Source organism: Populus trichocarpa, chromosome 18 (assembly GCF_000002775.5).
Source record: "Populus trichocarpa isolate Nisqually-1 chromosome 18, P.trichocarpa_v4.1, whole genome shotgun sequence".
NCBI lineage: Eukaryota > Viridiplantae > Streptophyta > Magnoliopsida > Malpighiales > Salicaceae > Populus > Populus trichocarpa.
In genome coordinates, this window is record NC_037302.2 from 4,851,932 (window position 1) to 4,879,126 (window position 27,195).

Here is a 27,195-nt window from a genome sequence, read left to right on the forward strand (position 1 = left end):
AGATAATAGTTATGAATTTATTTTTAATAAAAAAATATGTGTACAATGTTACATATATGTTTTTTATTAAAAAGTTTTTTAGAGTGTGGTTGTGGTTATTTTTTAAAGTGCTTTTCACTTAGAAAAATATGTCGATAATATTTTTTTATTTTTTAAAAATTAATTTTAAAATCAGCATATTAAAATAATTTAAAAATATCAAAAATATATTAATTTAAAATAAAAAAACAAAATTTCAATTTCTTTTAAAAATATTTTTAAAAAACACTCCCAACACCTCATTCAAATGGAGTACGGTGAACTAACTAAAAAAGCTCACAGGAGGGGTCCTCTTTAGAGTTTAGACTCTAGAGAGAGACATGTACATCCCTCTCAGGTTCTACTGACGGACTCTTCACCCTTTTATAAAATCCAATTAATTGATCCATTTCATTCCCGATTCAAATCCAATTCTTCACTGTCCCCTCTCTCTCTATCACTCCGTGCCTGCGAGAGAGAAAGAGAAAGAGAAAGAGAAAGAGGTCAAATATTTCTCTCCAACTTTCCCTCATTTATACTAAAAACCTCTCTCCCTACTCTCTCTGTTTTTTCTCTCGATCTCCATTTTTCTTTGCCTCGCTCTCTCTCTACAAATTCCAACCTTCTTTCTCTGAAAAAAACACGAAACTTGTCTTGTTTAGTAGGCAGGAGTATAATTTAGTATCGATGGACGGCGGAGCATCGTATAATCCTCGCACGGTAGAGGAAGTTTTCAGGGATTTCAAAGGTCGAAGAGCTGGCATGATTAAAGCTCTTACTACTGGTACTTCTTTTTGTTTCTTTTACTTTTTTGAGCTGTTTTTTTTTTATATAAAAAAATCAGATATGAAATTTCTTGGAGAATTATTTAATTTGGTTTCATTTTTATGGTTTGTTGCAGATGTTGAAGAGTTTTACCAGCAGTGTGATCCTGGTTCGTGTTTTTTTATTTAATTTTATTTTTTAATAAAAGATTATGGAGAATTGTTTTGTTTATTTCTCATGTTTTATTTTGTTTGCTATCTGGGAAATTTGCGGGAAAAAAACAGAAGTAGGGTTTTGGATGTGCTAATTTCTGAATTTTTTTTTTACAGTGCCTTACGTAGTAATTTTACTCAGTTAAAGTAAATGTTTAAGTTGTTAATTTTTTTTTTTCTTAAATGAACACATTCCCTTAACTGGATGTTTTTTGATAATTAATGGGACTTCATGTTTTTTTTTTTTCTGAAGTTTTGCATGTTATTTTTGCGTTTAAATTATTTTGGCTTAAGTTTTTGATCCCCTTCTGAACTGCATTGATTTATTATCCTGTAAAAAATTTCGCTATATATCGACTCCATTTTGTTGCTTTACTTCTATTTCAACTTTGAGAATTTAATGCGAAATATTTCCTTAACTCAAGTTTTTTGAGTAATTGGACGTCATGTATTTCTTTTTTAATTGAATTTTTCCTGTTATTTTTGCGTTTAAATTATTTTGGCCAAAGTGTTTCTGCATTTTGAACTGCATTGATTTAACAATCCTATAAATATTTTTTGTTTAAGTGTATTTCTTGCAAATGTCATAAAATATATTTGGTAATATCTTGAGTAAAGGAAGCACATAAAAGGTAGCTTTGTTGATCATGTTTGGTGTATGCATTGTGTCTGTTAGTAATGACAGACACTTGTATTCACGCATAAACTTTATGTTTGCATATGCATTTTGACAATTTTAGTGGAAATGAAAGTTGACATTGAAATGCATACTTGCAGCTAGCTGTAAACGGTACGCGTATTTGCTATGATTGTTGATTTGTTATTCTGTTGACAGTTTTTTGAGGTTTTATTAAAATAAGAAAGGCATTGGGAATGTCAGTGGTTTGTGGTAACCTCTTTAATTAGTTTGGATTTATTGAATCACTATCATCACATTCCATAAAGGGCATGATCTGAGTGAGGTAAACGTATAAACGTGTCACTTAGGTTTTAAATTAGTTCAAAAATATTTGTGTTCCTGAACTTTAATGGGCGAACACTGTCACAGTGAAGTATTGTTGATTTTACATATCAAAACAATCACTAATGGGAAAAATAGAAGTTAATGCAAAACGAGTGTATAAAAAATGTATCATTATTGTAAACTAGAGTTGTGGCACCAATTTGTGTGGAGCAACTCATCTTTTGTAGTCATTTTAAGTCTCTTTAATGAGAAGGTGGTTAACATTTACACTTAGATGCAGTCACATTTTCCAAGCAAATGGGTGATGGAAAGAGATGTTTTCTGGATAAGCTGCACAAATGTTGGCCTGACAGCTTCTGGTATCGTTAAGTAAAACCAGACATAAGACAATCTTGCCAACTTACCGCTTCTGTCTAAGAATTCCATCTGCTGATTAGGCTTAATTGCTAGGAAGAGACTATATCAAATGTTGTTAATTTAGTGGAGGATCTCAAATTCTAGATTGAGCATTATAATGGTCACCTGTGCATTTATTTAATGTGGATATATACATGAATACAGTGGTGAAGAAATAAGCATGTTTACCGCACTTAAAGCTTCAAATGTCAACATATAATTGGGTGGACATAAATAGAATGTCTGTTTATATGCATGTAATTGTTGACAGATGAAAATAATATTTGATGGTTTTCATTCATTTATGCTTTGGTGGGCAGATGAATTGATTGCTTTGATTGGAATCTATTGTTTTAATGTTCACATATAACTTCACTTTCTATTCTGCTTTCTTTCTTTGTTAATTGTGTTTAATCAATGGTTGGCCCTTTTACATGCATTTAACTTTGTTCTTTTTTTTTATCCATCATAAAAAAAGACCGTCTTTATTGTTTTTAACATGTTCATCTTTTATAGGCTATCAAGCCCATTTGTTTTGGTTAAAACAATTTTTTTTTTATAAAAAAATACTTGATTGTTTTTACATGACATTTGGAAGTATTGCTTTTAGCTTTGATAAGATTTATGTGAACTTCTTGATTGCAGAGAAGGAGAATCTTTGCCTTTACGGATTTCCTAGTGAGCAGTGGGAGGTCAATTTACCTGCTGAAGAGGTGCCTCCAGAGCTTCCAGAACCTGCTTTAGGCATCAACTTTGCCAGAGATGGGATGCAAGAAAAGGACTGGTTGTCTCTGGTTGCTGTTCACAGTGATGCATGGTTACTTTCTGTGGCCTTCTATTTTGGGTCTAGGTTTGGATTTGACAAAGCTGATAGGTATATTACCCTTGAACAACTTGTGGTACAATTGTAGTGTAACTTCTTTGTGTGTAGCTTAGAATCTCACTTCTAGTGGTGACCAGTCCCAAGCTAGATTCACCCTGTGCTTAAAAGTTGATTTATCAATTAGCTTGAAGATATTTCTCATCCCTTCAAATAAGAATTCCTGTTTATTTTTTTTTTCATATCATGAAGATTTTTTTTTTAAATCATGAAGAATTTCTACTATCTTTATTTTGATCAATGGTTTGCTCTTTGTACGACTACAGTGCGGACCCATTTAGTGTCTGCAGGCCAACATCATTGCTTTTGACTCTTAATTATATTCTGTTATGGATAGTTTAGCAATGTCTTTTTTGGTGTAGAATCGGGTTTGTAGCAAATTGTATGAATATGGGAAATTAAATCTTCTGAGCAAATATTTCATGAAATTCCTTAGGAGTCGTACGTTAACAAGCAGCCACATGTGATTTAGTTGAAACTCATCCTCCATTTATGATATGGCTAAGATATTTATGTATTTACTGCTTGTAAGTGATGCAACTTATTTTATTTTGTATCACTTGAATGAAATTTAAGTTTAAAAAATTCTACACTTAATGCTGTCTAGGTTGAAGGTTAATGAAGGTGGTAGCTTTATATACTACTCTTGGCTCCAAGAAGCAAGTTCAAGTCTTGCTTCTGTTGGTGTTCTCTGAAGTTTCCTAACAATGTCTCAAACTATATTCTGTTGGTAGCTTTGTGAATAGAATTCTTTGATTTAAGCTTTATTGTTTTTTTTTTTTTTTTCAATATCATGCTTTTGGTCTATGATGCAGAAAACGCCTTTTCAGCATGATAAATGATCTTCCAACAATATTTGAGGTGGTGACCGGAACGGCCAAGAAACAAGTAAAAGAGAAGTCATCAGTTTCGAATCACAGCAGTAATAAAACTAAATCAAACTCAAAGGTATGAGGGATTTGAACTGCAACTTAATTTGATCCATTATATCTGTGATAATAAGAAACCATAGTTATCTGCCTTGCATGATTTGATGCCAAATTTTCATTATTTGCTCCTTAAATATGCCCTAGGCTTGTTTAATTGATGTAGCAGCAGTCTTGTTACTGGTATGACAATATTGAACTACCAGGTTTAACATTCCACTATAAGAAATAAGACATGAAAGGGAAATTCTCTTTTATTGGTTTGTATTTTATTAGGCTTCAGAACAATAATACTGGCACTTTATCTTGTTTTGATTGGGCAGCAGCGAGGTTCTGAATCCCAGGGCAAATATTCAAAGGCAATGCAAGCAAAAGATGAAGACGACGAGGGCTTGGATGAAGAAGATGAAGAAGATCATGGAGAGACTCTATGCGGTGCTTGTGGAGAAAACTATGCCTCTGATGAATTCTGGATTTGCTGTGACATCTGCGAGAAGTGGTTCCATGGAAAATGTGTTAAGATCACCCCAGCTAGGGCTGAGCATATCAAGCAGTACAAATGCCCATCTTGCAGCAACAAGAGAGCACGGCCTTGATGATTACCGGGTAGCTTGCTCTGTGTAATATGGCATGTGGGACTGCTAACTGTTTAGTAGGTCAGGTTTGTTCGTAGTCATGTGTCTTTGATCTAGGAAAAACTAATCGGATGCTATGTGTAGGCTGCAAAATGTGCTGTTTATTTGATCATAAATTAGGATATTTGTATACTTTCAGCTTGGGAACCATTTTCCCATGATTGGGACAAGTGCTTGTTTTATTTCTGTGACATGATGTTTATATGCAATCTGTCCAGTTCTCTGAAGACTGTTTACCCTGTCCCATCTCACCTTTCAACTTTAGTTCTTGCTTTTCACGAGTGTTTGAAACTTGAAAAAATATAAACATGCTTGGAACTTGCGATTGTCTGGAATGTTTTCCTTTCATCTGACACTACTCGCTGGAGGGCCGAAGGGGCTCCCCTTCTGCAGAAAACTCGCCAGCGCCTGTCATTTGCATGAGTTGCTTATTTTGTGTTGCCATATCCATCTACGACGTGATGTTTCTAACAATTTTTTTAAAGAGGGTTTCGAGTCGTAACGAATTACTGGAAGATGAAACTCGTAACTGCTTGAAAAGATTGAAAATTATCCCATCGCAATGTTGTTAGAACTACAAATTGAATCATAAATTCATATGATTTTAAGACCGATTTTACAAGTTTAAATGGAATATATGTACTGTATCATACAACATTAACCCTACCCTCTGTTTCTCTGACAACAAACTATAATAAAAAGCTCATAATAAAAAGCACTCCTTTATGGAAGGAGCCTGAAAGCACAGGAAGGACAGGGAAGTGTCAAGAAGGAACGGTGGACAAAACTTAAAGCACCATCTACATATGGGTTCCGTTTGAATGCTTCTGCATTTGAAGGGACTGCACAGAAATGATTTCTTCACATGCTTGATGAAGCTTCCTGTGACGAGGGGAAGTCTAACTGCTGATGGTTTTGAGATAACGAATATTTCAAACCTTGGAAAGTTTTGACGAGTGAATCTTGTTGTATGGTATAGCTGTTCATAATTTCCTGTATCTTTTGTGTTCTTCCCAAAAACATTTACTTTGAAGCATTTATTTGAGTATCTCTGCAACATGAATGGAGTTATTCCAGCGAAGAACGTTGCGAGTGCAAATGTTGGGTTGAAGGCGATATGTGCTTTTGAGTATCTCTGCAATATGAATGTAGTTATTCGAGCTGGTTTTGTACTATCTAAAATGTATGAATGTAGTTATTCGAGCTGGTTTTGTACTATCTAAAATGTAGAGAATAAACATAAACCTTTGAATTGATCGTCTAAAATCAAACCAGGATCATCTGATAATGTTTTTGAATTGATTACAGAGTTGATTGGAACTGATTCTTCAGCTGTTAATTTAAAATTTTAAAGAATTTCCTTATGATTTTAGTATTTATTTTTACGATCTGAATTTATATTTTACCTTTTATTTTGTCATAAATACGTTATTGACAACTTTGCACTGGGATTCGGGAAGCTTCAAGTCGTCTTCAATTTTGCTTCGAACGCAGGTGCCCTGGCTTGAAGGCGATATGTGCTTTTGATACCACATATCGCTTAGCTTGAGCCATCAAGGGATACACACGTGCATTAATATTCTAGGAACTTGTCATAGATACATTTTGACTTCTCTCTACTATGCACTTACAAATTTTTATTTTGTGGTCGGACAAGCTTTATTGTTATTCAAACATTTTAATTAGATATAAATTCTATTTTTTTTGCGTTTCAAAAATATTTTTTAAAAAGTTAATTTTTTTTTTAATTTTTTTACTTCAAATTAATATTTTTTTTGGTGTTTTCAGATCATTTTAATATACTGATATCAAAAATAATTTTTAAAAAATAAAAAAAAAATTATTTTCATGCAGGAGTAAAAAACACTTTAAAAAGCAACCCCAACAACACTCCAAACACTTTAAAAAAATATTATTGGAGCTTCTTAACCATGATTTCTTCTATCTTTAGCTTAAACTAGAGAAAGGGTTGTAAAGAAAGAATGATTTCCAAGAAAGTAATGAAAGTGAGAGGGAGGGAGAGTGGGGAACATGGCATCACGTATTGAATTTTTAAGAAAGGAAAAGCATTAAAGAACAAAAGATTTTGTTTTTCACTGGGAGAGAGGATGAAAAAAAAAAATCTAAAATTTTGCTTTTAGGGTTAGAAGCAAATTTAGCTTTTGTACCTGTTTTTTTTTTTAAGTAGGTCTTGGTTGGACTGTTCTAGTTTGATTTAATCAGTTTCAGGTTTTTGAAACCAAAATTGAATCGAAAAAGATTTTTTAATTTTTTAATAATCTGTTTTAGTTTTTTTGGTTATTCTTTTTATTTTTTTAAATTCTTGTTTTTTTTATCCTCACCCTTAATTATATTTAGTTATTGTTTGTTTTTATGATTATTAATTAGTAATTTTTTTTTGGGTTAGTAATTAATGTTAGTGTTGAGGGTTTGTTTTCAAAACTGAGGGTTATGGTTTAGGTTTAGGATATTGTTTAGAGTTTGTATTTGAGATTAGTTTGGAGTTAGAGTTAAGTTAGGTTGTGATTTGATATTTTTAGTCAAATTTACTATTTTCAATTATGTTTTTATTAAAATAGATATTACCTGTACTATTTTGCCAAAGATTTTAGCCAAAAATGTCAGATATGAAGTTGTTTTAGAAATGTGATCTAACCCGTGTTTTTTTAAAGAGTAAAATTTGTTTTTTGTTTAAAATTAATATTTTTTTAGTGTTTTTAGATTGTTTTGATGCGCTGATATAAAAAATAATTTTTAAAAAATAAAAAAATATCATCTTAATACATTTATAAATGAAAAACATTTTATTAAACCGGAACTGCTATTACAACCCTAAAAATGCCCGAAATATCCTTAAACGCATGCTACATACGTAACTCGCCTTCTCTACTTGTCAGTTACCCGTGAACGCATGTCCGAGTAGCCGATTAGGGAGTTGTTTTTCGTTTAACAATAATATTATGAGACATTTGCTGGGCTTTAATTAGTATGATAAAAGATAATAATTAAAGAATACACACTGTCAAATTCCTTTCGAGGAACGAGGGGACAACGCTAGGTGCCATACAGGATAAGCTTCTTTTAGCAGAAGCAATTGATGTTGCGTAACGAGACTCGTGTCAGGCACAGTCATGACCTCATGTCCTCCCCTGCAACCGGTAATCCTCGTCCCTTCGAGTGCTCATGGGTCAGAGCCACCAACATCTGGAAGACTTTGTCACATCAACACCCTCATTGAGGTCTTGCCATTTTTCTTTTCTTCCCTTTCCTTTTCTTTTGTTTTGCTAAGGTAACTGTGAAGTTCATAATTTATTCTGGTTAAACAAGAAAATGGAGACTGTCATTGTCTCTCCCTCTGCATGCATGTATGGACATGAATGATTGGTTAGTGTCATCATCAGCTAAGATGTTGTTTATATTCACCTAACAGAAAGCACGCTAGCAGTTTCTTTATGAGACATATCTTCTCTCCCATAACCGAGACTTCAGAACTAAAGAGACAGATGCTGTATAATTTGGACACGAACAAGTGCCATCTCAAATCAATTCAGGACATAGAAGCACAGATAGGAAGGCCTTGTTATTACTATACTAAAGTTTACATTGATTTCCACTGAAAATAACGGGGAAGCAGGAAAACAAAAATTTACATTGATAGGCCATCTTGGGGAGCAGGCTGATAAAGAGACACGGTACAGAAATAACAAAAATTTCAAGGATTTCAAGTGGAAAAAGTCTTTCCTCTTCCATTGCTCTCGAGTCATGAGGTCAAGCTATCTCTGTTCTTGGTAGATAAACGTTTCAAAAACTCGTATGTTGTGATCATGGTTGTTGCAGACATTGACATTGAAACCCACCTTGGTCCCAATCCTCTATAACAAGCTGCAAAACCACCTTCCTTCACCAAGTTCCTAACTGTTTGCATAACTGTCAATGGCCTTGTTCTTCCATTTTCCTCTCTATCCAAAACCTGCAAGCGTGTCTTAATTGTGTCAAGTGGCATAGTAATCATAGCCGAAACTCCACTAGCCATGGCTGCACATACCCCTTGTACTGCCACCATTTCCTTTGAACCCGGCCTATAACCACAACCCCCACCACCATTTACAGCATTCTCATCTTTCTTGCTGGCATAGCAACCAATACCACCCCACACAAGCCTATGAGCCACAGAGTAAGATGCCCACCAAACTGCATTAGATGGTGCATAAGTCAATATTGATATCCCAAATCCTCTATACAACCCTCTTGGACCATCCGCATTCAAAATCTTCCTAAATGCATCAATACCATTCATATACCTACACGAACTCGAACTGGGGATCATATTCTTGCTACTCTTGATGCTGCTACCATTACAATCTTGTACCATGAGTCTTTGGCTCACAACATCAATTGGGGTCCAAACTACCTGCGCAGCCATGGCAGAACTCAACCCAGCAGCAGCATTAGCAATAGCTGTTGCTGTAGTATCTGAAAACCCTAACCTAACAGTTGCAGTCCCAACATTACTCTTAGTAACCTCAAGCGCCGTCATGTAAAGTGCACGAGCTGGGATTGTACCCATCAAAGAAGTACCAAAACCCCTATAGAATCCTCTCACACCTTCATGATTCATAATTGACAATGACAATTTGAGGGACGAGATTTGCGTGGGCAAAACCTGTTGCCTAGTCTTTAAAACAACAACAGGGTAGAGAGCAGCTGATACACCTGAAAATAATGCTGCCCCAAGAAAGAAAAACTTCGACTTGTCAAGCATATGCCAATCTATATCAGCTGGTAGATGAATCTCTGATGCCGAATTATCCTCGGCAGCACTCAAACTCATCTTAGCCACTTTTAAAACACTAAATCACCAACAAGCCCTTTTAGCTCAACTAGATAAAAAGTCTTTGAAACCAAAAACAAGCTCACTCTCCTTTTTGCTCAGCTCAACCAGCGATACACTTAAGCTGATTAAAACCCAACAGAAATGAACTGAACCCAGATCCAAAAAGTCTTAATCTTCACTATTCCAACTACTAATTGGCTATACAATTATGTATATTGAAAAATAAAAAACCCAAATCTAAAGCACAAAAAGGAGAGAGACTGATTCTTGAACAAAATGAAAATGAAATACTAGGAAGATATGTAGGAGTTAGGTGAAACAAAAGTTAAAGATTGGAGGTGTTGGATTTTTCTTTCTCCTTCTATGCCAACAAATTTCAGACCAGTGGATCACCATAAAAGGGATAACTAAGAACAGATAGACAGTGGTGAAATCAGAATCTTACCAGAAATAAGTCCTAAGGTTGTTGCTATTCTTTACCGCTGGGAGAATTAAAAAAAAAAACTTGGAATAAAACATGTAAATAATAACGAAGAGAAAGTGAAGGCATATCACAAAAAGTGGATGAAGCAGAGATTGCGAGTGTGTGCTACTGTTAATTTAACGGAAAAGGAAAGACATGAGAATAGATTTTAGAGAGGATCGAGGAAAGTGGACACATGTCTGTTAATTTGTTTAGGGTTAGGACATAGGAAGAGCGAGGGGAGGCCCTTTGTTACCTTGTGTTTTCCTCCTGCTCTGATCAGATCTTTAGGCCTGGGCTGGGCTCCTACGTCATTCAATGAATGCCTTAACACTTTGAGCTACCATTCATAATTTCTAATTATAATGAACAAAAATAAATTTATAGTATGATTGTAATAATTAGATTGAATTTTAATTTGTTTTATCTAATCTTCCTATAATACACTGAAATTTTATAGTATGATTGTAAAAATCAGATTGAATTTTTTTATATTTAATCTTCCTATAATATACTGAAATAAAAAAGAATATGAGATTTGAATAAAAAATTAAAAAATAAAATTATGAAAATAAAAATAATAAATTGATATCTCATTAACTCAATTCAAATATCTAGACATCTATTCCTATAAATCCGTTGATCAGATGTCCCTTAAAGTTAAGGGGAATCGAGGAGATTATAAGTAAATTATTTAGATAAAACTTTCTAATTAATTTTTTACCATCAAACAAATTTAATATTGAAATTTTTTTTTAATTCAATCGATAGTAGCCTTATGAGCAAAGTCTGTAAAATTTATTCTAAGCAACTATTCAAAAGCTTGAGTAATTTAACTTAGCTTATTCATCTCTAATAAATTAAAGTGATAATTACAGCAATCAAGTTAACTCCTTTGCTTCTTATTCTAGTCCCTAACAATAATTACAGATTGAAAGAAACTAGAAATCACATATATACCATCTCAAAACAATTCACTAAGCATAAACAGAAATCAATAGCATAATTCTAAAATAAAAATAAATAAGTACTTGAATATGAAAGAATTATAATGATAATGTTACTTCTCACAACTTAATAATGGAGATTGTGTATATTCCTCTTGAACTAAAAGCCAAAGTTTAGTTCATAGCTCCTAGAAAATTAACAAAAACAAAGAGAAAAGAATGTTGTTGCGATTTGCTTCCTTTATTCCCTCTCTCAGCTGTAGTCATTCGTTAGGATTCTTCTCATGATTAAAAGTCCTTAATGTTACTTAATTCCTTCTTCTTTATCTGGTCATTAAGTTGATTAAATCCCTCATAATTTGTGTTGAGAACTGACTCTGCTGCTGTCACAACTCTAATGTAAGTAAACTATATTGCAACTTATATTTTGTTTTTGACTTGGTTTCTTGCAATATCCGGTTATTCTAGGCTTTATTTGCACCTTTCTTGAATTCTAAGGCCCATCGTTTCTATGTCAAACTCTCAGTCGTAGTAGGATGCTCGACACCATTAATCTTCCTATCAGATTTGGAGACCAATCTTGTCTTTCAGCTTATGTATGGATTGTTGCCTTCAAAAAGATTTTATCTAACTTGACATTCTTCATAAAATTTGTATTCCTGGATATGTAGATAATTTTGGGTTTTTGAATTGCATGATTTTGATATTTAAGGCTCAAGATATACTTGTTTGAATCTGTAGTGTGAAAGCGGAGAATCCTGCTGCAAGTAGGATTTTGGCCTGATTTTACAGGTCTGATTAGTGGTTTAAACAAACTTGGATTTCTTCCCATAATACCTTTTTAGAAAGCTTGATATGTGTACTTTAACTTTTATGCAGCCCACATTCACATTCTGAAATTATAACGTGATGAAAAACTATCACAAGAAGCAAGGTTCGAAACATTAAATGCAGAAATTCTTATATTTTAGCAATTAAATTCACAAAGTTTCTTGGGCATGCCAAACTCATAAAAATAACTTCCAATAAGCTTAAAATACATTAAAAAGCATAGTGTGAAAGGAATACAAACATATGTATATTTTGCACTTATCAAATTCCCCCACACTTAGCTTTTGCACGTCCTCGGGCAAAATTTTAATTTTACTTTTTCAATATAAAAAATGTAATGCCATCAACGAACAACAATTAAACTCTCAAACCATCATAACATATCATGAATGACATTCCAATCAATTTAAAATTTTTTTATGAAGTGTTTTTACTTTAGAATAAAACAATCACATAGTAGACCTCACATAAATGATCACTTAATTCTCGTGTGTTTGAAAGGTTAGTGTTTCACTTAAATTCATTCCAATGGAAATGATCAACCATAAGCTTGCGAATCATCTCACTCTCCACCATTTAGATTACATGTATTTCACAAATCATAAGGTCTTTCTAAGGGTTGTAGTGTGGCTTGGTTTAGGGTGGAAAATCTTTGGTAAGGTAGCTTAAAAGTTGTCGAAACCAATGAAACAAAAAACCCCAAAACAAGACATAGAATATTAAACACTCTCTAGCTATTTTGAACTTGGCAAATATTAAAGCTACATTATCTTTTTTTTTATTGGAAAATTGATCGTTCAACAAAACAAAAATTTGGTTCAAACTATAGAATGATCTTTTACCCTTCTAAACTTCAAACCTTTTCTAGAATTGTTTTTTGGAGGAATCAAAGATATAAAAGATTGAACAAATTCCTCAATTTGCCAACATAATATCATGTTGCTTGCATTTTTTTTTAAAGTAAAAGCTTGTTCCCCCGCACCTGACATAGCCACTTCTGAATTTAAGACACCCCCACACTTATTTCATGTATTCTCATGCATATATAATGATATATGATTCTCCATTAGTTTTATGGCTTGGGTAAGACACTGTTTGGTTTACAACTTGTAATGCAGGTTTATAATCAAAGAAAAAGTCCATTAGCTCAAAAGAAGTCCCAAGGGAAAGATTTATCCAAAGGTGAGTTGTTAGGCTATATAAGATACATAATAAAGAATGCCTTAATCATGGTCATGTATACACGTAAAAGTATGGTCTTGATTAGAATCAGAGCAAGTTCTAGAGAAAAAAAACCAATGGAAGAAAATCACACATGAAAGGAAAATAAAGACCGATATGGATGTGTCGGTCATAAGGCTCAAAATCTCACAGGCTTATGTCTACTAAATTTAGTTACTTTAGTCCTAAAGAAAATAACTGGACTAAACAATCTTTAAAAAAGCAAAATCATCATGCAATCACGTTATGATTTTCTTAGGAGCTCAATTGAGAATTCGTTAATGATATTAACAATTGACTAAACAATCTTTTAAAAAAAGCAAAATCATCATTCAATCATGTTATGATTTTTTTACTAGCTCAATTGAGAATTCGTTAATGATATTAACAATCAAGACATTGAAATAACACTACCACAAAAAATATTTTGGTTCCACAAATATAAAAATTATGTTTGCAACAGATAGCCCCCAAATCGGTAATTTTAAAACATGAAGATGTAGACATATTAGAATTGCTATAGCAAAGCATAATGCCATCAACATAAAAATGATAAAAATAGAGCATAATGCCACCAACATAGATAGCCCCTAAATCCCTCCACACTTAATATGGACATTGTCCTCAATGACCGTGCTAAAAAGAGATAGGGAAGTAAAGAAAACTGCCATAAATGTGTTTTTTTTTAGCAATGTTGTATAGCTGAATTATTGAGGGCTGATTCGGCAACTGAAAAGCAATATGTTCTTTGGTGTGCTCTGTAGTTCAAACCAAAGGAATAAAGTTTGTGGAGAAAATATGGTGGAGAAAATTCAAATTAAACAATACTAAAAATAGAGAAAGCAATAAAATGAACTAAACAAACAAAAAAAATCTTTATTGGTCGTGGTGCAACACCACGCTTAAATTGCCTCCTTAAAATGTCTTTCTTTATTTTCTTTGGCTAGACAACTCTCAATAGTTTTTCTTCTCGGACTTCAGTTAGATTATTTACAATAATTGTAAAATGCCCATTTTCGAGACCACACATCAATCACAAAAAGGGAAAAACATGGTAGATTTTTTTTAAAACTAGATTCATACAAGGTTCACCGAAATTTCTATCAAAATTTTGGTAGAGTATCCTCTATACCGGGAGGTCATAAGTTATCGATAAACAACCTGTACACTTTCATTAATCATTACTCAATCACATCCCAATCATCATGAATCTCAATAATCATAAATATTCAATGGTACAACAACAATTTCCCAAATATCCATATTTTAAAGTCGGAATAAATTAGTACTTAGATTAAAGAAACAAACATGCATGAAAGTTACGAATACGTAGTAATATAGTTTACATTCAGACAATCGATTTAAATGATGTTATTGCAATTCAAGTCATAATAGTTTCTTGAGATACAGATACATTACATTCATTTAGTTCTAAATAACACAAAAGAAAAAGAATCTAGAATATTACTCCTACTGTGAATATGATGGACCTGCAACAACATAACATTAAAAAATAATCATAAATAAAGCAATATTAACATAAAGAATATAATAAATCTACATACTATCATAATTCTTTACAATTCCCCATCTAGTCTCTTTCTAATGCTTCTAGATTTATCCTTTCGGGAATCACTACACATTTTCCCCTTTTTCCTCCCAGATTTTTCGACTAATTTCATATGTTAATGCTGAAGGAACAATTCCTTCAAAAATGCCGATTCCCATTTCATTAATACCATCAACCATTCTCCATCGAGATTGCTAATCAAACCACTTCCCAAAAATTTGGGATGGTAATACTAACACTAATGAATCTCATTAGTATCAATTAGTCGCTCTTATCGGGACCGACTAATCAAGTTTGTTGCAAATGCCGACATCAATGCAGCTTATTGATGTCATTAACTATTTCTAACCTAAAATAGTTAATCAATTTTTCATAACACTTTGAAATATCTTTGGTAATGCTGATGTTAAAGATTCTTGGCATCATTAACTTTTACATCAGGAATAACTAATCAAGTTTCATAGAATTGCCGATATCAACGCCACCCATCAATATCATATTCTTAACCCGAATAGTTAATCTCTGGGATGGTCATGCCGATGTTAATAAACCTTACTAACATCATTAGCCTCCTGCACTTGTGATTGGCTAATCAAATTCAAGAAGTGGTTACCATTGAAGTCCATTAATATAGTTTACTATTCCTAACCAAACCAATTAATCAAGTTTGTCTTCATTTTTCATTTATTTCATCTGATCATTTCTCCTTTTAGCAACATCAACATGCACACAATCCAAGAATTAAATAGATTTCCAAGGTTATAGATATTTAAGAACAGTGTAGGTATAAGACACCTACCTACTGCAGAAACTCGACTTGCGCTCCCTTGCTGTTGTTGTGCTCCTCCTACGGTCCCTCCTGAATCCATAAGCATAACATATTATTTCTTGCTCAAGTTACATTTCTCATAATAATAATAATAATGACAACGTTGACTTCTTTTTAACAATTGTTTCCTTTACATTTGCGTTTTCATTACATCCCTTAAGATCATGGTTCTTTATCTAATCATAACTCATATCATAAATTTGGTTTTGAATATGGATTATTTCTTTTTGAATGTTAAGACACGACACTACATGTTCTCTGAAGGGAAGGAAACCCAATTCTGCCCCTAACACGACTAAATTTCTTATTTTGACAGCATGTTGAAATTGCTAGTAGAGGTTGCAGTTCAACCTCTCCTCAAATATTTATCTATATCTAGAGGTCTAGACCTCCAAATTAAGCGAGGTTAGATTCGTTAGAAAGCTAACATCCTTGGCTATAACATATATGAATAAGAGTTTCCCAAATTTTATCAGTTTTAGTTTTGAATCCTCTATGGAATCAAGGTGATGAATTTGACCAGCTTTCATCTATGTTTTAAATGAACTTTCAATTATCCCCATTTTCCTTTTTACTCTCAAGACAACCATTTCTACATCATATGCATGGACCTTTCTAAATATGACCTCCTAAGGCTGCTTAAGCTAATTCACCCTTTTTTGTGTAAAATGGTAAAAAAAAAAAAAACCATTTCAAGGAACATACACATTATTGAATCCCACGTTTTCCTACCTTTTACAAATCCTTCTAAGTCAAGCCATATGCTATACATATAGCCAATAAACTTATTTCTACCCCACATAACACATGTAATTGATTTACAAAGTTCCCTTATCATCAAGTTATCATGCTTCACTTAATAGTAAAATTTCCACTACACCTAATTCACTCATCATTATCATACAAAATCGCAAAACTCCACCCCCCCTCCATAATCTTGTCTTGGTTGAAACATAACCTAAGGGAACCAAGGGTTCCTTTCTCCTTCCTATGTGATAATTATCCTTTCTAGCTATAATTCATATTACAATGACACATCATAAGCAATTAACAAAGAAAATCACAAATTCTACTCTTCCCACTCACTCCCCTAATGGCCGGCCACCTTGGATCCTTTTTCCATTGGCTCTTCTTTGTTGTTTTTACATAATTTCACATCCAAGGCAACCTATAATACTTTAATTGATCTAATTCCTAACAATTATATTTCCCCTAAATTTTGTTCTAAAACCCTAATTTCAATTCAAGATAATTACACAATTTCTAATCAAATTTAAATTAATTCGTATAATCGAGTTAGGGCTCCTTACTTGAGGATAATTTGAACTTTGATTCCTAACCGGTTGAAAAATTCAGCTCCTTCCTTTTACACCCCAGCCGACCCTCTCTCCCTTTTCTCCTCACATTTTCTTCTTCTGTTTCGTACAAATTCTCTTGCCAAATGGTGTTTTCCCTACCAACCTATCTAAGACTTGTAAAATCTTGACAAACTTTGGTGTTTCTCTCTCAAATGTTTAATGGAAAATATAGAATTTCTCCTTTTTTTTTTGTTTTCATGCAACCGACCTCATGAAGAAAGAAATGGGGGTATTTATAGCCCTATTCTTTTTAATTACACTTTGACCTTTTTTCTTTTTCTTTTACACAATTTGAGTCATACTTCTTTTGTATTTTATAATCTTTATAATTAATTAATTTTTTTATATAAGTTCATTCTCGGGGTTTACAATAATTAATGGCAGGGTTTCATTCTCTTCCAAGTACACATACTTCAAATGTTTGGGTAAAGACTTCAATTCCAACTTCGGGCCTGTTCAATAGAAGATAAAACCTTTTCATAAGAATTTGGTAGCTGTAAAGGAGAGTTAACCAAACTATTTGGCATTTTAAGTAATGAATGAAAAGACATAATTGCTTCTTTCATGTCCTCATTATTCTCCAGCCTTGCATCCTTATTTGTCTTGCTATGTTGTAATACAAAGTTTAACTCATCTTTTAAGAAATTATGCTCATAATCATCTTGCACAATGGGGTCAATTACATCAGCATAAAAAACAGGTTTAGAGTCTTTTATGTATTTCATAGCATAAAGGATTTTTTTGTTAGCAGAGTTGAAAAGAATGTTGCACTCCCGCATCTTTTTGGTAAAGAATTGTATGACGTGATGTCAGAATATAGTGACATCGTGTTTGGTTTCCAATCCGGTAAGCAAAAGTTTTCTAGTTTTGGTTTGACCTACAATTGGGTACAACAAATTATTTTATGAGAGCTTCCTTATTGGAAGACCAATCTCCTCCGTTATGACATTGACATCATGCACATAGAAAAGAACATGTTTGAGAACATTTTCAACACGGTCATGGATGTGAAGCGAAAGACAAAGGACAACATCAAGGATATAATGGATATAGCGTTGTTTTGTCATCGTAAAAATATAAAGTTGGTCTATACTGGGTCACGAGTTGCAATGCCCAAAGTAAGCTTCACCTTAGATAAGAATGCATAACTACCAGTCTACCAATGACTTAAGAGTCTGTGTTTTCCCGATGGACATGCCTTGAACATATCAAGGTTGGTTAATTTGGAGGATTGTAGATTGTATGGAATGAAGAGCCATGATGATACAAAGAATTTATGGAAGAAGAATAACAGAGGAGAATTAGGGGATTAAAATATAATTCATGCCTTATATTAAAATTAACGTTGGCATTTATAGCCATACATTGCATAATTGAATTAACAACAGAATTAATAAAAACAATAACAAAGTATTACAACATTGCCCACTACTTAACAGTTAACTAATGAACCATGTTCTTTCAGCATGACTAATTGCCCACGTTCCTCCAGCACGTTCCACGTTCACATTCATGCAACCTAATCTTCACGTTCATGTAGCATGCAACATGATCCTCTACAGCATGATCCTTTGTCCACCATGTCCACAATGTGTAGTGGATGTATCATTCCCGCCCACTTAAGAATCCTTGTCCACAAAGATGGAAGAAGGATAAGTTTTAGTGAAACGCCATTCATTCTCCCACGTTGCATCTTCGATTGGAGCTCCCTTCCACTTAACTAGAATTTCAGATTTAGGCCAGTACTGTCCCTTGCGAATTACACGTCGATCTAAGATAGCCTCAGGTTCTGGAAGAATGGTAGAGGTATCGAACACTAAGGGAAGATGGGGTTAGGGTTGTGTAACTTGCCCATGATGCTTCCTTAACAGATTGACATGAAATACATCATGAATTAGTGAACCTGGTGGCAGCAACAATTTATAAGCAACCTGACCGACTTTCCCCACAATTTGATAAGGACCAAAAAAACATAAGTTTCATAGAAGCTCGAAAGGCCACCGAAGACTGTCTATAAGGTTGCAACTTTAAATATACATGATCTCCCACATCAAAGGAAACGTCACGCCGGTGCTGATCCGCTTGACATTTTATACGGTTTTGGGCCAGTAAGAGATTATGTCGTAATTCCTTTAAAATTGCACACGATCACGCAAACTTTCATCCACGGCTTGGATGCGTGAAGTTCCTGGAACATATGTTAGCAAAGTTGGGGGTGGGGTTCCATAAACAGCTTCAAAGGGGGTTGTTTTGGTGGATAAGTGAAGAGAAGTATTGTAATTGAATTCTGCCCATGGAAGCCATTCAACCCATTTTCTGGGTTGGTCACCAGCAAAACAACGCAGATACTACTCTAAGGTGCGATTCATTACTTCAGTTTGGCCATCAGACTGGGGATGATAACTAGAACTCATGCATAACTGGGTACCCTATAACTGGAATAGTGCCTGCCAAAAAGAACTAAGAAATACTTGGTCAGTAACGATAGACGCTGGAATCCCATGCAGACGAACCACATTGGCAATAAAAACCTTAGCCACAGTTGTAGCAGTAAAAGGATGTTTTAATACAACAAAATAAGCATATTTTGTCAAACGATCTACAATAACCATAATGACAGTATACCCATTGGAACGTGGCAGAACTTCGATAAAATCCACGGAGACATCAGTCCATATTGTTGTAGGAATTGGCAGAGGTTGCAGTAAGCTGGCCGGTTTCATGCAGTCACTTTTGAATCTTTGGTAGACATCATATTCCTTCAAGAACTCCTTAACCATCCCACCATCCCAGACCAAAGGAAGTTCTGCTTGATGCGGGCGAGAGTCTTGTGATAGCTATAATGGCCACTTACTGGTGAAGAGTGACCATAGTTTAAAATCTTCGGGATGAACTGTGAAGTGGGGTTTAAGAAAACTTTGTCATTCTTAAACCATACCCCATCCCGCTGAAGCAGTGGAGCAGACCCCTTCTTTAGCAGATCGCCATAAAAAGAATCCTGTTGTATTTCTTTTTGAAGCAAGGACCACCAATCTGCTGATAGCAACGAAAGAGACAAGAACTGAAATTCAACTACACGAGATAAAGAGTCTGCACCTTGGTTTTCCAGTCCTCGTTTATATTCAATCTGGTAGTCATATCCCAGCAACTTGGGCAGCCATCGTGTTTGTACAGGAGTAGTAATGCGTTGCTCCAACAGATACTTAAGGCTTTTCTTGTAAACCCCCGTAAATAAAAATAAATAATAATAATAATAAAAAAACAACACATAGGATCGAAGTAATGATATTTCGATGAGTAATGGATATTCGGTATGAAAGAAATGAATAAATAGTAGGAATGACAATAAATGTGTCATGTGAGAGAGAGAATGATCTCCATAAAAACATTTAAAGATATTGTTGAAGTCGAAAAGAGAGTCATGATTTTTAGTTTAAAACTTGTAACGTTAGCGAAACCAGTGACGAGTTTTAATGGATAAAAGAATAAGAAAAAAAAACCCAGAAGATATGTAAACCCCGGTCAAAACACGTATTTTGACAAATTAATGATAAATGTGGTAATATTGAATTTATTGAGTATAAATTAAGGGGAAATGTCACGAGGATCTAAGTAAATAAATTAATGCATGAAATTCAGATTTTAGCGTAAAAGACATTGATTGTCTAGTTTTACGGTATTGATGATATATCTCAATCCGACCGTTGGATCGGGCTGAAATTTTATAAGGAATCTCCAAACATATTATTTTATATTAGGTTCAAATTTCGTATCAATCGGAGTTTGGGAAGGATTTACGAGAGCACTAAAAATCGGGTAAATTGAAGAAGATGACACAAGGGGCATTAATAAGGGCATTTTTGTAATTTTATCAAAACAAATACTCTCCTCTCCTCTCTTTAAAAACAGAGCACGTCCTCTGCAAATGGAAAAACAGGAGGGAGACCATTTGTTTTGTCCCATTTTCTCTTCATTTCTTCAAGCTAAATCAAAAGGGAGTGTGCTTAGGAGGATTATATCCAAGAAAACAAATTGAATGACAACTTAGAGAGTTATAGAGCTTGAGAGAAACAAAGAGAAGAAGCTGGAAATTGGAAGAGGAGGATATGATTTTTGTAAATTTTTGCAAGAATTCATTGAAATAAGTTAAAGTAGCAAAGGTAAGCAACATACCTTTTAGTAATTTCGTTTTTCTCTCTTGTTCTTGCATGAGGAGAAGAAAACCTCCAAGTTTAAAATTCTAGGGTTCATGTAAATATTTTGGGGGAGTAATTGTTCATGTGAATTTCAAGATTAATTGCATGATAATGGCTTGATTTGCTGAAAAATAGAAGGAATAAATTGATTTGAAACTATGGGTTTTGGGATTGCAACAGGGCAGGAACTTCGGCAGCCATATTTTGACTTTGCACCGTTGGATTAGATTGAATTTTGGATATGTTATTATACTCAATTGTACCTACATTCTGACCGGAGGGATTGCAAATATCAGATTTCGTTTAAGGGCTGTCACCGGAGGAACATTTCTGGAAAATCACCCTTCAAGACAGCTTTGTTCGTCGGCCGTTATATCATTGTTTCACCGTTGGATTGGTCTGGATTTTGGATATGTTATTCATCCAGATGTTATATAAATTCTGAACGGTTTGGATCGGAAAAGAACACTCCTACCAGAAATTATACTTCCCGAACAGCAGGTCTCCAAATTTCAGGTCAGTCCAGTATTGTTCTGATATCGGGAGGTTTAACCGTTGGATGTATGTTAATTTTGGATATGTTATTCTAATGATGATGATGTATAATTCCACCGTTTGGATTTATTGAATTCTAAATTACAGAATGATGTTTTAAGTTTGGTTTGAGAAATATTGAATGAGAATATGAGGTTTAGCATAAAAAGTATGTTTTGGGACTAAGGATAATGGCAATGGGTTTAATGATGATGGTTGTGTTTGTGTTATGTTTGAGTCATGTTTGATGTGTTGATAAGTGATGATATAGTTAAATTCTATAAAGAATAGTGATTGACTAATACTTTGGTTGTGTTAGAATGGGAAATCATGTTGTAAGTTGAATTATGATATAAGGAATCATTTTGAGTGTGCTTTTGGAAAAATTTGGCATGTGTAGTCATTGATGAAATTTAAGTTAAATTACATTGTTTGGTGATAGATTAAATGTCTTGGGACAAAAGAAAATCGGTGACGAAAAGTCATGCCCTTTGGACATTGAAGATCATCGATGAAAAATTGAATTAAATGGGCGTTTAATGTTAGTGTAAATAAATTCTAATGTAAATGAATTTAAATGACAAGTAAGAAAATAAAATACATTCATGGAAATTGTTTACGGAAGCATTCGATTTTGTGAATTTATGAATATTATGAATAAATCGGGAAGATTCAATAATGATTCAGGATGTTATATTAAAAATGTAGGAGAAGCATTCACTCGACTTCTCAGGAGCTCGTATAGTAGGAGCTTAAGGAGGGACTGCAAGAGGGGCACAACAACAAGGAAGAGCGAGTTGAGCTTCTGCAGCTGGTAGGTGTTCTATACCTACACTTTTTACGTAGTGTTAATTTACTAACTTATTAAATTCTTGGTCTTTGCGTCTATGGGTGAAACCACAAAGAGAGAGGATAAAGTGAAATAAACGAGAAATTAAAAATGGATTTGAGTACTTGACTGGGTTAAGAATATGGATTACACTAATAGACTTCGTTGATGATCATTCCTCGAACTTGATTAGCCGGTCCCGAATGCGGAGGCTAATGATGTTAGTAAGGTTTGCTAACATCGGCATAATCATCCCTGAAAACGAGGGATACTGAACTTGATTAACTATTCAGGTGAGAATAGTTAATGATATTGACCGGTGCTGTAAATATCGGCAATCACACAAAACTTGATTAGCCGGTCCCGAATGCGGAGGCTAATGATGTTAGTAAGGTTTACTAACATCGGCATAATCATCCCTGAAAACGAGGGATACTGAACTTGATTAACTATTCGGGTGAGAATAGTTAATGATATTGACCGGTGCTGTCAATATCGGCAATCACACGAAACTTGATTAGCCGGTCCCGAATGCGGAGGCTAATGATGTTAGTAAGGTTTACTAACATCGGCATAATCATCCATCTGCATAATCATCCCTGAAAATGAGGGATACTGAATTTGATTAACTATTTGGGTGAGAATAGTTAATGATATCGACCGGTGTTGTCGATATCGGCAATCATATGAAACCTGACTAGCTATTCCTGAAGTGAAAGCTAATGGTGTCAAGAATCTTGACATCAATATTTTCGGAAATATTCCTAGATATTATGGAAAGAAAAATCTGATTGGCTATTTCATGTTAGAAATAGTCGACAACATCAATCAGTGGTATTAATTTTGATGTTTACAATGAACTTGATTAGCCGATCCTGATATGGGAGACTAATAACACTAATGAAAATTTATTAGTGTCAGCATTCCCTTCCAAGTTTTAGGGGAGAGGTATTATAATGATATTTCCGATAGGGAATAATTAAAAATATTAATGAAATGGAGATTGACATCTTGATAGGATTATTCATTCGGCCTTGAAGAGGCGGATATTGATTGGAAATTATGGAATAAGATGGGCGGAGGAACTAGTTACCCGGTGATGGGCTAGTGGCATTAGTTTTGTTTTCTAATGACCGGAATATACAACTTGAGTTAAACTTACTTGTGTGGTGTTAATATTGTCAGGATGACTGACTTGTCAGATTATAAATGGAATGTTGGACGATACCTAATTGTTAAACAAAAATGGTAATTTATGTTTATGTTATGGATTATTGAAGAAAAAAAAGAAGAGAGAAACTGATGAAGATCTAATTCTTGTGAAGGATGGAGGCAAATATCGTATCGCTTGGGACGTGAGAATAGAAGTTCATTAACCATGGTAGGTGTTATACACTTAAGGAATGCAATGCTATATATATATGTTGTATTTTGAATTAATTAATAAATTGTAATTGATATAATTTGAGAATCATGTCCTGCGCACATGGAGGATGTCAAAGAAATTATGACTAATAATGTAAATATGTTGTAGTAAGGTTTCGTGTTGTTGCTGGCATGATAAGAATTTGGTGATAATTATACTAGTATAATAAAATGCCAATAATAGTGATAGATAATGAAATTTGGCCTTAATTATAGTGGTCAAATGAGATTAGGTTGATGAATTAAAGAGAATGATGTATGTATGGTATTCATATTATTTGAAGATGGATCGGATGTGAATATTGTGAAAATGATGGCAGGTTCCATGATAATGAGAGATTTTACTGAAAATCTAAAGAAACATTGGAATGTGTCGAAATGGGCACAAGAAATTTGTAAGTTGAATATATTTATAAACTAAAATTGGACCGAAATCATGACGAGTTTGACAACTTATATGGAAAAGCCATAATGAGTATAATAGATGTTGGGATTGAAATTGATATAAAGAGATAGAGTAAGAGGGAGAGAAATCACATGGTAGATATTATAATGGATTAAATGCGCTCGTGAGGTGAAACAAGACACAAAATGAAAATGTTGAATGATTCTAGGAAGGATGAATAGAGACGTAATAATGGAAGGATAAATGAGAATTTCAAGGAACTATGATTGCATATCGTTGAATATATGTTTAATTACTTGTGCATGTATTATGTGATTTTCCTTTTATGCTATATTTATTATATACATTATGAAATTGCAGGTCCTTCAGATTCACGCCAGGAGTAGCGTTTTAGGTCCTCTAGTCTCCTTTTGTATGATTGAATAAGAAGATGAACATTAATGTATTTTGTCTTTAAGGAACTAAATGACTTAATATGTAATAGTACTCCTTTTACATTAAGTGTCGGACATAAAAATGTATTATTCTGTATTTGTAATCTTAGTTTGTTTACTTGCAATTGTTATAAATTAGGTGTGTTAATGGGAAAGAAATGAGCATGCGAAATGTGAGGCATGTACCATGAATGATGTGTTGTTAAGGTTCTACATGATTATGATATGATTGAGAAATGAGTATAACTATACAGGATGATTGTCGATAACTTGGGACCTCCAGGTATAAAGGAAACTCTGCCGAAATTTCAGTGGAAATTTTGGCAACTCTCGGATAAGTTCGGTGGATGAAAAAAAAAATACCCATTTTTTTAAAAGTTAAGGCTCAAAGTTCTTTTATGAATGTACTAAATTACAGGGTGTTACATTTCTGGTATGTGCGAACAATAAATAATCTCCCCAGCAAGTAAGGGCGCCGTTTCTGAACAACCTTGACAATGGCTAACATCTTCTTTTCATAGGTTGACAATGCTAAAGCTGACCCCTTCAGTGCTTCACTGAAATATGCCACTAGACGACTATTCTGGGAAAGAATTGCTTCAAGACCGATACCACTTACATCGCATTCCACCACAAACTGTTGGGAGAAGTCTGGAAGACATAGAACTTGAGGTGTTGTCAATACTGCCTTGAGTTTTGTGAAGGCTTGCTCTGCGGCCTCTGACCAATGAAAATTGTCTTTGGCTAAAAGTTATGTCAGAGGTGCTGCTATACTACCAAAATGATAGATAAACTTCTGATAATATCCAGCTAAATCGAGGAAGCCACACATTCCTTTTACTGTTGTAGGCTTTGGCCAATCCAGCACAACTTGTATTTTTATGGGATCCACCGATACACCTTGTTCAGAGATTTGATGCCCAAAGTAATGTAAAACACCGAAACGATATTTTTCTGCTTTTGCAAATAAAGAATTAGTGGATAAGATTTGTAGTACAATTTGCAAATGTACAAGGTGATCTTCCCACGATTTTGAATACACAAGGATATCATCAGAAAACACCTAGATAAACTTCGAAAATGAGGATGAAAGAGTTCATTCATGAGACTTTGAAATGTTGATGGTGCATTGGTGAGGCCAAATGGCATCACTATGAACTCGTAATGACCTTCATGAGTACGAAATGCTGTTTTAGGAATGTCTTCTTCTCGTACTCTAATTTGGTGGTAACCCGATTGTAAATCCAATTTGGAGTAAATTTTTGATCCGTTGAGCTCATCTAATAATTCATCAATCACAGGAATAGGATACTTATCTTTGATTGTGATATCATTTAGAACGCGGTAATCTATACAGAACCTCCAAGCTCCATCCGGTTTCTTTACTAACAACACAGGTGAAGAGAAAGGATTGCGACTTGGCCTTATCAGACCCGACTGTAATAACTCCAGCACCATTTTTTTAATCTCATTCTTCTGATAGTAGGGATATCAGTAAGGTCTCACACTTATTGGTCCGGTTTGTGGCTGTAGGGGAATCTGATGGTCATGTTCCTGTTGAGGTGGTAAACCAGTAGGGGCTGCAAAAATGAAAGAATATTGCTCCAACATTGAGCTTACTTCAAACGGGTAAGATGGAAACTGGGCACTGTTTCAAACTGATAGGATTTGGAAGAACAACCCCACGCCATGCAATCCATACAGCTCTTTATCAGACAAGGCTGTGAGGCTTGTTGGCTTAATTCCACGAAAAATATATGAACCGTCCCCTTCTTTGAATGACATGGTCAGCTGTTTATAATCCATCTCCACAGGACCAAGAGTTTGCAGCCATTGTACCCCCAATACTAATTGACATGCTGCAACAGGTAGAATGTATAAATCGGCAATTACTGGATATCCCTCTATGTTGATGGTGAGTGCCCGACATTGTCCAACATAGTCGATCTTTTCCCTATTAGCCACCATAACTTGAAACTTCTTTTCTCGATTAACTGGTAATGCCATCTTAGAAACAATAGCTTCATCAATAAAATTATGAGTGCTGCCACCATCTATGAGCAACATTACCTTCTTGTTCTTCAGTTGACCAATGACACGCATAGTTTGTGGATGCTCAGTTCCTGTCATGGCGTGGAAAGAAAAATCTCAGGGATGACCTCTTCCTCTACTGGTTCAAGCAAGTCATGCACACTGTCCTCACTGCTTATGTTAGGAGAATCCTAAATCATAAACAACTGTGGCCGCTGGCAACGATGTCCTGGAACAAACCTTTCGTCACAATAGTGGCATAAGCCTTTCTCTCTTCGTTCGCGTGCTTCCTAATTAGTGATTCTGCAAAAAGATGTATTAGAACTGGTAGGTAACCTAGGACCCTATGGCGGCCCTAACACTCCAGCCGTGGGGTTGGCTGATGGTTTTGCTAACACTGAAGCTGGTACTGAAGGCGGTACATATCGTATAGGAAAAGGGGCTCTCTTATGCAGCTGATTCCTCTCCTCTATTAATCATGCCACACCTAT

At 34.4% G+C, this 27,195-nt stretch overlaps 2 protein-coding genes and 1 long non-coding RNA gene across 7 annotated transcripts; 2 read left to right on the forward strand and 1 right to left on the reverse strand.

Annotated features, from left to right (window-relative positions):
• The first annotated feature begins 335 nt into the window (after positions 1 to 335).
• Positions 336 to 5,023, forward strand: LOC7476667 (PHD finger protein ALFIN-LIKE 4). 4 transcript variants are annotated; one of them, XM_052449162.1, is made up of 5 exons: positions 336 to 802; positions 920 to 952; positions 3,001 to 3,229; positions 4,066 to 4,183; positions 4,488 to 5,023. In XM_052449162.1, the coding sequence occupies exons 1-5, from the start codon at positions 706 to 708 to the stop codon at positions 4,755 to 4,757; spliced, it is 747 nt and encodes a 248-aa protein (XP_052305122.1). In that variant the 5' UTR covers positions 336 to 705; the 3' UTR covers positions 4,758 to 5,023. The 4 variants fall into 4 exon arrangements, with proteins under 4 accessions (XP_052305122.1, XP_002324777.1, XP_052305121.1 ...); XM_002324741.4 differs by having other exon boundaries at positions 338 to 802; positions 4,051 to 4,183; XM_052449161.1 differs by having other exon boundaries at positions 339 to 802; positions 4,485 to 5,023.
• Positions 5,024 to 8,351: 3,328 nt separating this feature from the next.
• On the reverse strand, positions 8,352 to 10,365 carry LOC7476666 (uncharacterized). The gene has a single exon (XM_002324150.4). The coding sequence runs from the start codon at positions 9,625 to 9,627 to the stop codon at positions 8,557 to 8,559; it is 1,071 nt and encodes a 356-aa protein (XP_002324186.1). The 5' UTR covers positions 9,628 to 10,365; the 3' UTR covers positions 8,352 to 8,556.
• A 10,425-nt stretch (positions 10,366 to 20,790) lies between these two features.
• On the forward strand, positions 20,791 to 24,798 carry LOC112324963 (uncharacterized). Of its 2 annotated transcripts, none has more exons than XR_002978957.2 (5): positions 20,791 to 21,009; positions 21,226 to 21,561; positions 22,288 to 22,393; positions 23,734 to 23,789; positions 24,600 to 24,798. It is a non-coding gene; the product is annotated as an uncharacterized LOC112324963 (long non-coding RNA). The 2 variants fall into 2 exon arrangements; XR_002978958.2 differs by having other exon boundaries at positions 21,342 to 21,561.
• Positions 24,799 to 27,195: the final 2,397 nt, after the last annotated feature.

Bases quoted from the DNA above. Each gene is read 5' to 3' on its own strand.
- LOC7476666 (XM_002324150.4), bottom strand. From the start codon at position 9,627: ATGAGTTTGAGTGCTGCCGAGGATAATTCGGCATCAGAGATTCATCTA.
- LOC7476667 (XM_006371831.3), top strand. From the start codon at position 706: ATGGACGGCGGAGCATCGTATAATCCTCGCACGGTAGAGGAAGTTTTC. The intron at 3,230-4,050 runs GTATATTACCCT...TCTATGATGCAG, and splicing joins GGATTTGACAAAGCTGATAG to AAAACGCCTTTTCAGCATGA. The intron at 4,184-4,484 runs GTATGAGGGATT...TTGATTGGGCAG, and splicing joins AAACTAAATCAAACTCAAAG to CAGCGAGGTTCTGAATCCCA.